At 44.3% G+C, this 13,422-nt stretch overlaps 1 protein-coding gene across 1 annotated transcript; it reads left to right on the top strand.

The window, feature by feature from the left end:
• The first annotated feature begins 1,121 nt into the window (after positions 1–1,121).
• LOC112254418 (inter-alpha-trypsin inhibitor heavy chain H3) lies at positions 1,122–11,681 on the top strand. Its single transcript, XM_042324333.1, is given in 24 exon segments — positions 1,122–1,310; positions 4,615–4,644; positions 5,008–5,031; positions 5,416–5,570; positions 5,770–5,874; positions 6,245–6,407; positions 6,506–6,581; positions 6,584–6,615; positions 6,734–6,862; positions 6,962–7,016; positions 7,019–7,077; positions 7,229–7,397; positions 7,617–7,742; positions 7,886–8,067; positions 8,279–8,464; positions 8,663–8,802; positions 9,073–9,233; positions 9,396–9,422; positions 9,597–9,662; positions 9,902–10,015; positions 10,177–10,378; positions 10,562–10,734; positions 11,093–11,204; positions 11,291–11,681. Coding segments are annotated over 24 exon segments (2,727 nt in total). The 5' UTR covers positions 1,122–1,208; the 3' UTR covers positions 11,430–11,681.
• The last annotated feature ends 1,741 nt before the right edge of the window (positions 11,682–13,422 follow it).

The following is a 13,422-nucleotide window of genomic DNA, read 5'->3' as shown; positions in this document are numbered from 1 at the left end:
CTTCTACTAGGCCATTTCACATCAAAGCCTGATGAATTTGCATATTATTCTTTCATTTTGATTTCAGCATCAATAAAAAAACGGGTCACTGACTCGGCCAGGAATTTATGTTTCAGCATTGTCTCAATGAAGAGTTTGGCATTCGATTAGCCATGTGTGACATGCACACACAGTTACAAGTGTGGCGGGTGCACGATCAATATCTACCTTCGTAACATGGATGAAGCCTGATCTGGATTGTGTAACTAACTGAAACTAGCTCAATTCCGAAAAGCTTTGAGTACATCTAGCAAGATTATTGGTATACCCCTCTGGTCTGAATGAGGCTTCAGTATTGGGCACACAGAGCCCTCATTGATATGGTGGTCCAAGTATATGTATCTCCAGCTCTACCCTCCATGAGTCAGCAAAATTACAACTTTTCTTAGCATTTTGCAATCAACCCTCAGTGAGGGAACATATACCTGCTGTACATGTATGTACAGACTTCTCTGGTAATGAGTGAGAACAGGAACACACATACAATACTGTACCAGTGGGAGCAATGTGTGAGCCAAAGAGAAGGACAGGAATGGGTGGTGAATACAGGACTTCGGTGTGTATTGATTTTAGTTTTGCTGAATTGCAATGTATTCTGGGAATAGCCCATTGGCACGCAAAGGAATATTCACAGAGTGGAGAGGCAAAAACTACTCTGGTCAAAGGCCACTCCACTGACCAATTAGGATAGAGCCTTCTCAGAAACTTGGTTTGGCAACAGAACTAACAAAAATTGGACAAGGAGTGTTTGTAGTATCCTGGTGTTGTATTGACCGATAGAATCAAGTCCATACTTGTTGAATAACAGCTCTTACAAAAACAAACTTATTTACTTTTTGTGCTTACCAGATTCCACGCAGTCAGAATAAAAAGTAACCTCAAATGTTCAGTTGCTTTTTTTTTATACTACAGTAGGTAGAGAGAGTAGGCTATGTGGACAGACAAACAAATATATGTAAACACGCTGACACAAATCCCTAGAGGCATACAAGAACACAGACCTACACACACCTCGGGCCTCCTGCCACGCTGAGGTCATGTCTTCTGGTCATTGCGCCAGTATAAAAGCAGACAAACGCACACACTCTGACACTTCTGCTTTGAGCTGGGCAGTAGGAAAGGGTTGAGTTTTCTAAGCAGTGAAGTCGGTGTTCAGCTGCAGTTTGGTCATGTCTGGAGTGTGGACTGTGCTGCTGCTATTGGGATGTGTCTTTCTCCCGGCTCTGTCGCATGGAGCTCTGGTTATCTCACAGGATGATTCCACACCACAGGTGACTCTCCATTGTTACTATAAAGATGCAGGTTCTCAATTTGATCCCCCTGTTGCAGGAGGACTTACTGCACTGCAGGACATGTTAAACTTGTATTGTTTGTGAGGTTTTAAAAGGCTTCGGAAGTTTACAATTTCCACTTTGAAATGTCAGACTTGATTTTCCCTTAAGAAAAATTTACAGAAACATCTTTCCCCTCCTGCTATACTCTACTACTACTACATATCTCCCCTCCTGCTATACTCTACTACTACTACTACTACATATCTCCCCTCCTGCTATACTCTACTACTACTACATATCTCCCTCCTGCTATACTCTACTACTACTACATATCTCCCTCCTGCTATACTCTACTACTACATATCTCCCCTCCTGCTATACTCTACTACTACATATCTCCCCCTGCTATACTCTACTACTACTACATATCTCCCCTCCTGCTATACTCTACTACTACTACATATCTCCCCTCCTGCTATACTCTACTACTACTACATATCTCCCCTCCTGCTATACTACTACTACTACTACATATCTCCCCTCCTGCTATACTCTACTACTACTACATATCTCCCCTCCTGCTATACTCTACTACTACTACATATCTCCCCTCCTGCTATACTACTACTACATATCTCCCCTCCTGCTATACTCTACTACTACTACATATCTCCCCTCCTGCTATACTCTACTACTACTACATATCTCCCTCCTGCTATACTCTACTACTACTACATATCTCCCCTCCTGCTATACTCTACTACTACTACATATCTCCCTCCTGCTATACTCTACTACTACTACATATCTCCCCTCCTGCTATACTCTACTACTACTACATATCTCCCCTCCTGCTATACTCTACTACTACTACATATCTCCCTCCTGCTATACTCTACTACTACTACATATCTCCCTCCTGCTATACTCTACTACTACTACATATCTCCTCCTGCTATACTCTACTACTACTACATATCTCCCCTCCTGCTATACTCTACTACTACTACATATCTCCCCTCCTGCTATACTCTACTACTACTACATATCTCCCCTCCTGCTATACTCTACTACTACTACATATCTCCCTCCTGCTATACTCTACTACTACTACATATCTCCCCTCCTGCTATACTCTACTACTACTACATATCTCCCCTCCTGCTATACTCTACTACTACTACATATCTCCCTCCTGCTATACTCTACTACTACTACATATCTCCTGCTATACTCCTGCTATACTCTACTACTACTACATATCTCCCTCCTGCTATACTCTACTACTACTACATATCTCCCCTCCTGCTATACTCTACTACTACTACATATCTCCCCTCCTGCTATACTCTACTACTACTACATATCTCCCTCCTGCTATACTCTACTACTACTACATATCTCCCCTCCTGCTATACTCTACTACTACTATACTCTACTATACTCTCCCCCTCCTGCTATACTCTACTACTACTACATCTCCCCTCCTGCTATACTTACTACTACATCTCTCCCTCCTGCTATACTCTACTACTACTACATCTCTCCCTCCTGCTATACTCTACTACTACTACTACTACTCCCCTCCTGCTATACTACTACTACATATCTCCCCTCCTGCTATACATCTACTCCTGCTATACTACTACTACTACATATCTCCCCTCCTGCTATACTGCTATACTCTACTACTTACATATCTCCCTCCTGCTATACTCTACTACTACTACATATCTCCCCTCCTGCTATACTCTACTACTACTACATATCTCCCTCCTGCTATACTCTACTACTACTACATATCTCCCCTCCTGCTATACTCTACTACTACTACATATCTCCCTCCTGCTATCCTACTACTACATATCTCCCCTCCTGCTATACTCTACTACTACTACATATCTCCCTCCTGCTATACTCTACTACTACTACATATCTCCCTCCTGTTACTCTACTACTCTCATATCTCCCTCCTGCTATACTCTACTACTCATATCTCCCCTCCTATACTCTACTACTCTACATATCTCCCCTCCTGCTATACTCTACCTACTACATATCTCCCCTCCTGCTATACTCTACTACTACTTACTACATCTCCCCTCCTGCTATACTGTCCTGTTACTACATCTCTCCCCTCCTGCTATAATCTACTGTTACTACATATCTCCCCTCCTGCTATACTGTCCTGTTACTACATCTCTCCCCTCCTGCTATACTCTACTGTTACTACATCTCTCCCCTCCTGCTATAATCTATTGTTATTACATCTCTCCCCTCCTGCTATACAGTCCTGTTATTACATCTCACCCCTCCTGCTATACTGTCCTGTTACTACATCTCACCCATCCTGCTATACTGTCCTGTTACTACATCTCTCCCTCCTGCTATACTGTCCTGTTACTACATCTCTCCCCTCCTGCTATACTGTCCTGTTACTACATCTCACCCCTCCTGCTATACTGTCCTGTTACTACATCTCTCCCTCCTGCTATAATCTGCTGTTACTACATCTCTCCCCTCCTGCTATATTCTACTGTTATTACATCTCTCCCCTCCTGCTATACTGTCCTGTTACTACATCTCACCCCTCCTGCTATAATCAGCTGTTACTCCATCTCTCCCCTCCTGTTATAATCTACTGTTACTACTCTCTCCCCTCCTGCTATAATCTACTGTTACTACATCTCACCCCTCCTGCTATAATCTACTGTTACTACATCTCTCCCCTCCTGCTTTACTGTCCTGTTACTGCATCTCACCCCTCCTGCTATAATCTACTGTTACTACATCTCACCCCTCCTACTATACTCTACTGTTACTATATCTTACCCCTCCTGCTATAATCATCTCACCCCTCCTGCTATAATCTACTGTTACTACATCTCACCCCTCCTACTATACTCTACTGTTACTATATCTCACCCCTCCTGCTATAATCTACTGTTACTACATCTCACCCCTCCTGCTATACTGTTCTGTTACTACATCTCACCCCTCCTGCTATACTGTTCTGTTACTACATCTCACCCCTCCTGATATACTCTACTGTTACTCTATTAACTTGATGTGTATCTGTACCGTTTCTACTTTTCTGTCAACACATCTCTACTTTGATTCCTAACTGGTCTGCTTTCGTGTATGTGGGTGTGGGTGTCTGTGCATGCGCCTGTGTACATTAATCCATTTTTATTCATGCCAATATGTTTATGCTTTACAATGAATTAGACTATGAGGTGTTAAATTAGTTTGACATTCTGACCCTAAATTCAAACTTCTCCCTTGTGCTTTTGTATCCCAGGGCTCTGATGGTGCTACACGGCTACTAAAGGTAGCTCAGCATCGACATAAACCTGTCTGACACAAATCCAAAACAGGAATCTGTTGCAGAATCCGTCAGACTTCTACTCTTGACCACCCAGTGGTGCATCTGATGATACCTGATGAATATATTGTTATTTGTATTATCCCAAAAACAGATCTTTGAGAACGTGGTTGAGTAAATATTTGAGGAAATCCTTTGCTCTTTGCCACGGTTAAACTACTCTCTATTTCTGTAAATACAACAGTATCATTGGCACCTAGAAGTTTCAGCCACTTGAAAAGTAAAACATGTCTAAGTCGTACAGTGTGCTCTGTAAGAAACTTTTTTTTATAATACTGTGTCTAAATGTTATTATTAATTTTTTTACAGAAAAGAAGTACAGATAATGCGGAGGTAAGGAAATCACAATATTTACGTTCTATTTGTGATGATCCTGCATCGCCACCACTATATTCAACACTAGAAATACGTGCCTTTGCTCACCCAGATTGACTCATCTAGTCTTTCTACTGGAAACACTGAGTTAATGTTTTTCACAAGAGTACAGCGGTAATCATTTGTTTTGGCAGTAATCTTGTAGTCAATGCAGCTTACTTCACACTATTCAGCTGTAACAGGAAAATACATTTTGAGAAAGTGTGTGAACGTTTTATAGGCACATAAGACAGTCAAGACAGTCAAGCAAACATTTCAAAACCCTTCTGTTTCTTTCTTCTTTCTTTCTCTCCCTGTCTCTCATCCTCTCTCTCTCTCTTACTTTCTCTCTTACTCTCTCAGGTGGAGGTGTACAGTGTAAAGGTGGACTGTAAGGTCGCTTCTCGTTTTGCTCACACGGTCATAACCTCCAGTGCTCTGAACAAGGCCAACTCCTCTCAGGAAGTGTTCTTCGAGGTGGATCTGCCCAAGACCGCCTTCATCACCAACTTCAGCATGTCAGTCAGCACCCATGGCATGTGTAGAAGCCACGTTATGTCTAGAAATGATAACACCAATCCATAGGACTGTTACTCTGCGCTGTGTGTGTATGTGTGTGTTTGTATGTGTGTATATCTGCGTGTGAGGGCAGATATACGTATGCAGATATATGTGTTTCTGTGTGTTTGTTTGAATGACTGTGTTTGTGTATCTCAGGGAAATAGAGGGTCAGACGTACACGGGCGAGGTGAAGGAGAAGGAGAAAGCCAAGAAGCAGTATCAGAAAGCTGTTTCCACAGGGCAGACTGCAGGACTGGTCAGGTGAGTGGACCAGGGCAATGAGGAGGGTACAAAAGTTTTTCCATTACACCAAGCACTCCTATTCTCTTTCATCACAGCCTGTGTTTTGTTTCAAATGTGATTGCCCTCCTACTGGGCCTGTGTTTGTGTGTTTTGTTTCAAATGTGATTGCCCTCCTACTGGGCCTGTGTTTGTGTGTTTTGTTTCAATTGTGATTGCCCTCCTACTGGGCCTGTGTTTGTGTGTTTTGTTTCAAATGTGATTGCCCTCCTACTGGGCCTGTGTTTGTGTGTTTTGTTTCAATGTGATTGCCCTCCTACTGGGCCTGTGTTTGTGTGTTTTGTTTCAAATGTGATTGCCCTCCTACTGGGCCCGTGTTTGTGTACTCTAGGGCATCAGGGAGGAAGATGGAGAAGTTCACTGTATCTGTGAACATCGCGGCCAATAGTAACGTCACCTTCATTTTGACCCACGAAGAGTTGCTTCAGCGTAAACTGGGCCAATACGAGATCATGACCCGGGTCAAACCCAAGCAGCTGGTTCAGCACTTTGAGGTCTGTAGATGTTTACACCCTATACCCCAAAACATCTTGTCATCATCTTGACTCCTCAGTCCTGTGTCTCATTAGTCCTGTTCATGTCTCTGTGACAGATTGTGGCAGATATCTATGAACCCCAGGGCATTGACTTCCTGGAGGCCTATGGAACCTTCATCTCCAACGAGCTTCTCCCCTGGTGGAGAAAACAGTCAGCGACAAAAAGGTATATGATGCGCTTCTGTTCTATGAAACAACTGCATGTGGAACATATCATCCGAAAGAGATGAATACTATTTGTCTGTGTTGTTTTGTGTTTAACTGTATTGCCCTCACTCACTCAGGCACACATCTCATTCTGCCCAACACTGGACCAGCAGAGGAAGTGCCTGGGTTGTGAAGGCACCCTGATTGACGGGGATTTCTTCATCAAATATGACGTGAACCGAGCTGAGACCATCGGTGACATCCAAGTCAGCTGTGTTGAATATAATTTAGAATAAGTATTGGGGTCAATTCCATCAATTCAGGGTGTTCATGTCATAATGATATTCATTGTATGTATTTTTCAGATAGTTAATGGGTACTTTGTGCACTTCTTTGCGCCTTCGGACTTACCCCGAGTTCCAAAAATGTGGTGTTTGTGATCGATAGGAGTGGGTCAATGAGAGGAATCAAAATGAAGCAGGTAAGAGAGAAACCGTGTGTCTGAGAGAATGAATGAAAGAAAGATCAGAGAAGATGAAAGAGAGAAGGATGCAGGAAACATATCACTTGGTTGCAGTGCTGTAATTGTAGTTCATGTTCAGATTGACCTGAGAGCCTTTGATCCCTCGTAGACAAAGGATGCTATGCTGGCCATCCTGAATGACCTGGCTGAGGACGACTATTTCGGCATTGTCCTATTTGACTCTAGCATCTCAACATGGAAGGAATCTCTTACCAAGGCCACCAAGGAAAATGTGTCTGAAGCCCAACAATTTATCCAGGGAATAACTGATTTGGGAGGTGAGTCATTATGTGCTTAATGGGAACAGGGTGACATACAGAGATAGATCATTAATGATGTTTCTGTCATTAGGACTTTAGTAGTAAAACTATGGCAGTACAACACTTGGGCAAGCAGTATGATAAAACTGAGTGAGGTGCATTTATGTTACAAAATTATGTCTATCAAATATTTATTTTTGATTACACCTGGATTGATTTTTGGTGTTCTCCTTTTAGCCACTAATATAAATGATGCTGTGATGAAAGCTGTGGACATGATAATGAAAGGCAAACGAGACAAGAAGGTCCCGGAGAGGAGTGTGTCTATGGTTATCTTAATGACAGATGGAATGCCCAACTCAGGTGCGTACAGGTTTCCTTCCCTTCTGATCTTACTTATTTGGTTGGGACTGCCATTTTAACGTTGAAGTAGCCATCTGATTTATTGCTCTATATTAGATCCAGCCAGTAAGGTCATGGTACATGCCATTTGTGTTTGTGTACAGGAGAGTCTTCTGTACCACATATTCAGGAGAATGTCCTTCTTGCTATGGGTGGGAACATGACTCTGTTCTGTCTGGGCTTTGGGGATGATGTGGACTACTCCTTTCTGGATGTGATGTCTAGACAGAACAAGGGACTGGCCCGAAGGATCTATGAGGGCTCTGATGCCACCGTCCAGCTTCAGGTGTGGACCAGGGCTCTGTCCCAAATATCACAATAGTCACTTTTCTGTGTCTTTCTGGTTTGACCATATCACTTATGGGGAGCGTCACAGGACAGACGAAACTATGTAGGTCGAGGTCTTATATTGATCCTACGTTTTGGCATTATTGATCATGTACTGTCAAAAATTGCAATAGACAAATGACTTGGTGATGTGTGCATTTGTGTCCCAGGGTTTCTATGAGGAAGTGGCCAGCCCCCTCCTCTCCGAGGTGGACCTGCGTTACCCTGACAACCTGGTGAACTCTCTGACCACCAGTCACTACAAGCAGCTGTTCAACGGCTCAGAGATCGTGGTAGCTGGCCGGCTCACTGACTATAGCCTGGATAACTTCCTGGTGGAGGTGTTTGCACATGGGGTGAGGAACAGACAGGCACGACACAACACACCACCCGGATACTGAGCTTAGAAAGATGATATTTTCTTTGCACCTGAAGGGCATTGCGACTCAAGTATTGGACAATGCTCAACCCAACTAATGCTTCTCTCTCACTCCTTCTCTGTGTCTAATACCTCTTTCTCTTCTTTCTCTCTCACTCCCTCACTCTCTTTTTAGTTTGAGGAGGACTTTATTGTCAAAGGCCAGGCCAGTGCCCAGGAGTGGGACATACTGTACCCTGAGCAGGAGTACATATTTGGGGACTACACTGAGCGTCTTTGGGCTTACCTCACCATCCAAGAACTGTTAAGCAAGAGGTCTGTGTGATCAGCTAACTGCTATTACTGATGTCTGGTGAATGAACTGAATTGTGTTTAAGCATTATTAGCATCACTGGTGGATGAGAGCTTAGCTTTGGGATCTAATGAATGGAACTGGGTATATTAAAGGAACTCAGTTCATAAATATTCCATTATTTTCTGCCCTGCGGTGTAAGTTAAACCAAACCTAACCCAAGTTAAACCGAACCTAACCTCTAATCCTAACCTAATGCAATAACACCATTCGTCCTATGTTTTTATTGTCAGAGAGACTGGTACTGCGGAGGAGAAGGGAAATGCCACTGCCCAGGCTCTGGAGATGTCCCTGCAGTACAGCTTCGTCACCCCCCTTACCTCCATGGTGGTCACCAAACCTGAGACTGACGAGGAGCCAGAGGGCCCCCTCATCGCCGACAAGCTGACCGAGGGTATGTGACCCAGTGGGTTGGGAGAGGGGCAGGGGCAGGGGGAGACAACCAGTACATCTGGCGTGTCTTATCTGACATGTTTATCTCAGTGGTTATGGAAATCCTTGCATCGATTGTCAAATGTGTGTGTCTGACTGTTTTTCTCCTGCTACTGTTTGACAGATGAAAGGCAGAAAGCCCAGAGATTTGGTAAGCACCTGACATGAATGGACATGACTGGATCCTTCAACGAAATGGCTTTCTATGTCATTATAGTGGATCACCTGGATTTATGACATGGAAAGCTGACACCATCAAATGCATTTTACCACTTTGAATGTGGAAAACTTTATTTGGCATCTGACATCTTGGCGTGATTTTCAGGTCATTTTGTACCCCAGCTGATGAGCAACGCCTGGACGCACAGCAGGATCTCACCTACAAACTTTGGTGAGTCCCCCTTCATTCAGAGTGACACTCTTGTCAGACATGGGTTACTTCTGGATTGACTACAAAATTTGACTGTTGTCCCAAAAATGACTACAGAAATGTTATATTTATATTTAGTATTTTCAATGCCCACCATGCTGTCACGCACAGACAATAATATAGTGATCCAAAGTTTGGATGGGCTTAGCCTCAACCAAATCAAATGTAAAAACTGGATCTATCTGTTGATGGCTCTGCAGTGGATGGAGACCCTCATTTCATGATTGAGTTGCCAGAGCAGGAGGATGCACTGTGCTTCAACATAGACGACAGGCCTGGTACCATCTTCAACCTAGTGAGAGACCAACTGGCAGGTGAATATGGAGAAAGTAGACATTATTTGAAATTGACCAACCTTTGACAGTAATGCGTCTTTTGAAGGCATGAAATCAAAACATGCCACTTGTTTTATCAAATAAATAACACATATCAAATCTATATCAACAGCTTGCCTCAATCCCATGCTGCCTTGCAGGTATTTTGGTCAATGGCCAGACCATTGGGGATAAGAAAGTGGCCCCTGATGGCAAAGTGAACACCTACTTTGGTCGCTTTGGCATCATTCACCAGGGGCTGGGGGTGAGACTGGAGGTGACCACTCATGACATCACTGTGTCCCAGGATGGCAAGCAGGCCAAGCTCTTCTGGTCAGACACCGCCTCTCTCAAGGGAGCCAAGTAAGCACCCTTACCCATTCTGATTTTGCCGTTCTGGCTTCCATATAACTCCTATAAGTTATTGGTGACCAGAGTTTCTACCTGTAATGCAACCCCTCTACCACATAAGGTTGAAGGGGCATCTAACGTTTTATTCTGTGGTCGTGGTTAAACCACCTCCCTCTGCCTCTCTCCCTCCTACAGTATGGACCTGCAGGTGACCAAAGACCGCAGCTTGACTGTCACCCTCAGGGACTCGGTCCGGTTTGTGGTCATCCTACACAAGGTGTGGAAGCAGCACCCCTACCACCAGGACTATCTGGGATTCTATACCCTGGACAGCCACCTCTTATCCCCCAGTGTCCACGGCCTTCTAGGTAGGACAGCCACCTCTTCTCCCCCAGAGTCCCTGGCCTTCTAGGTAGGACAGCCACCTCCTCTTAGGACCGCCACCTCCTCTCCCCCAGAGTCCCTGGCCTTCTAGGTAGGACAGCCACCACCTCTTAGGACCGCCACCTCCTCTCCCCCAGAGTCCCTGGCCTTCTAGGTAGGACAGCCACCTCCTCTTAGGACCGCCACCTCCTCTCCCCCAGAGTCCCTGGCCTTCTAGGTAGGACAGCCACCTCCTCTTAGGACCTCCACCTCCTCTCCCCCAGCGTCCACGGCCTCTGCATTATATTGGACAATTGTCTGTTTGGTTGATCAATTAAAATGTTTTGTATTGTCCCCATGCAGGTCAGTTTTACCATGGCGTGCAGTTTGAGGTGAAAGACATGCGTCCAGGAGAGGTGCCAGAGAAACCAGATGCCACCATGCTAGTGAAGGGACAGGAGCTTACAGTGACTAGGTAGATGTTTACACACACACACACACATGCAGTACATACACACACTTTTCTCATCATTGTCTCTCCTCCTTGCTGTGTTTCCACAGGGGCTGGCAGAGGGACTTCCGCTGGGATGTGAAGAATGGAGAGAACATCCCCTGCTGGTTCATTCATAGCAACGGCAACGGCCTCATCGATGGAAACCACACAGACTACATCATGTCTGGACTCTTCAAGACGGTCTGAGTCTGGTACACTAGCAGTCAACCTCCTCAAACTGTACAGTACATTAGTCACACATTTCACATGGATTCAACACCCCTATGTGCTAAAGATATACCATCATGACATGAGAATAATTGTGGGTAGCGTTAGATAAAATCTGACTGGAGTACATTTAATTAAAAGATAAGTGTCAAGAAAGGGGACATTTATAGATATTGATATAGATAGTGATGAGCAAAACCTGTTGAAATAAATGGACCCACTTCCACCTAACTTGTGTGTATTTTTTCCCATGTTGAATGGCCACGGAGAGAGAAAGATATACAGAGTGATTAAAAACCAACGCCCCTGTGTGCTTGACATAGGGGCGTTGGTCAGACCTGACCTCAGCCTTGGTATGTGTGTGTTTCTTGCTCTGCCCAGTTTAACTAGGCATAGGCGCTCATGCCAGTTACTTCATCCGGATATGAGGTCACTTCCCAACAGCATCACATAAGGCGTCTCTGTTAAAAGGCTTGAAGAGTGACTGAGCTAATAAACCAGACAGAGTGTTTCTGTTTTAATACAGTAGGTCCTCTACAGACATTTAGAAACCACACCTTTGATTCAGTGGGATACAAGGATAGTGACAGGCCCCTTGAAGGGTGGAGGGTGTGTGTGTGTGTGTGTGTGTGTGTGTGTGTGTGTGTGTGTGTGTGTGTGTGTGTGTGTGTGTGTGTGTGTGTGTGTGTGTGTGTGTGTGTGTGTGTGTGTGTGTGTGTGTGCACTTGTTTTCTTTTCCTAAGGTCCTGAAATGGTAGGAAAACAAGAACTTGAAAGAAAGAAAATTGTTCAGGTCCTGAATTTGTTCAAATGAAATTTTAAGCCTAATGTTTTGAGGTTAGGGTTTTGGGGTTGGGGTTAGGGTTAGGTTAAGAGTTGGGGCTAGGTTTAGGGTTAGGGAAAATAGGATTTTTAATGATGAAACACACTTTTGGAGTGTAAAATGTGTGTGTGTGTGGGTGCGCGTGCGTGCGTGTGTGCGTGCGTGTGCGTGCGCGTGCGCGTGTGTGCGCGTGTGTGTGCGTGCGTGCGTGCAGTACATATGTGCACTAACTTTACTGTAACAGTGCTTTGTCTCCCGGCTTTGATTACATGGCTGGGGTGTGTTTCCTAATGGGTCCTGGGCAGGAGCGCTGACCAAAGTCATGTCGGAAGTTCAGGAGTTGAGAGGGATCTCCCCTCCTGCTATACTCTACTACTACTACATATCTCCCCTCCTGCTATACTCTACTACTACTACATATCTCCCTCCTGCTATACTCTACTACTACTACATATCTCCCTCCTGCTATACTCTACTACTACTACATATCTCCCCTCCTGCTATACTCTACTACTACTACATATCTCCCTCCTGCTATACTCTACTACTACTACATATCTCCCTCCTGCTATACTCTACTACTACTACATATCTCCCCTCCTGCTATACTCTACTACTACTACTTCTCTCCCCTCCTGCTATACTCTACTACTACTACTTCTCTCCCCTCCTGCTATACTCTACTACTACTACATATCTCCCTCCTGCTATACTCTACTACTACTACATCTCTCCCCTCCTGCTATACTCTACTACTACTACTTCTCTCTCCTGCTATACTCTACTACTACTACATATCTCCCCTCCTGCTATACTCTACTACTACTACATATCTCCCCTCCTGCTATACTCTACTACTACTACTTCTCTCCCCTCCTGCTATACTCTACTACTACTACATATCTCCCCTCCTGCTATACTCTACTACTACTACATATCTCCCCTCCTGCTATACTCTACTACTACTACATATCTCCCTCCTGCTATACTCTACTACTACTACATATCTCCCCTCCTGCTATACTCTACTACTACTACATATCTCCCCTCCTGCTATACTCTACTACTACTACATATCTCCCTCCTGCTATACTCTACTACTACTACATATCTCCCCTCCTGCTATACTCTACTACTGCTACATATCTC

Source organism: Oncorhynchus tshawytscha, linkage group LG07 (assembly GCF_018296145.1).
Source record: "Oncorhynchus tshawytscha isolate Ot180627B linkage group LG07, Otsh_v2.0, whole genome shotgun sequence".
NCBI lineage: Eukaryota > Metazoa > Chordata > Actinopteri > Salmoniformes > Salmonidae > Oncorhynchus > Oncorhynchus tshawytscha.
This window is presented reverse-complemented; position numbering and strand designations above follow the sequence as displayed.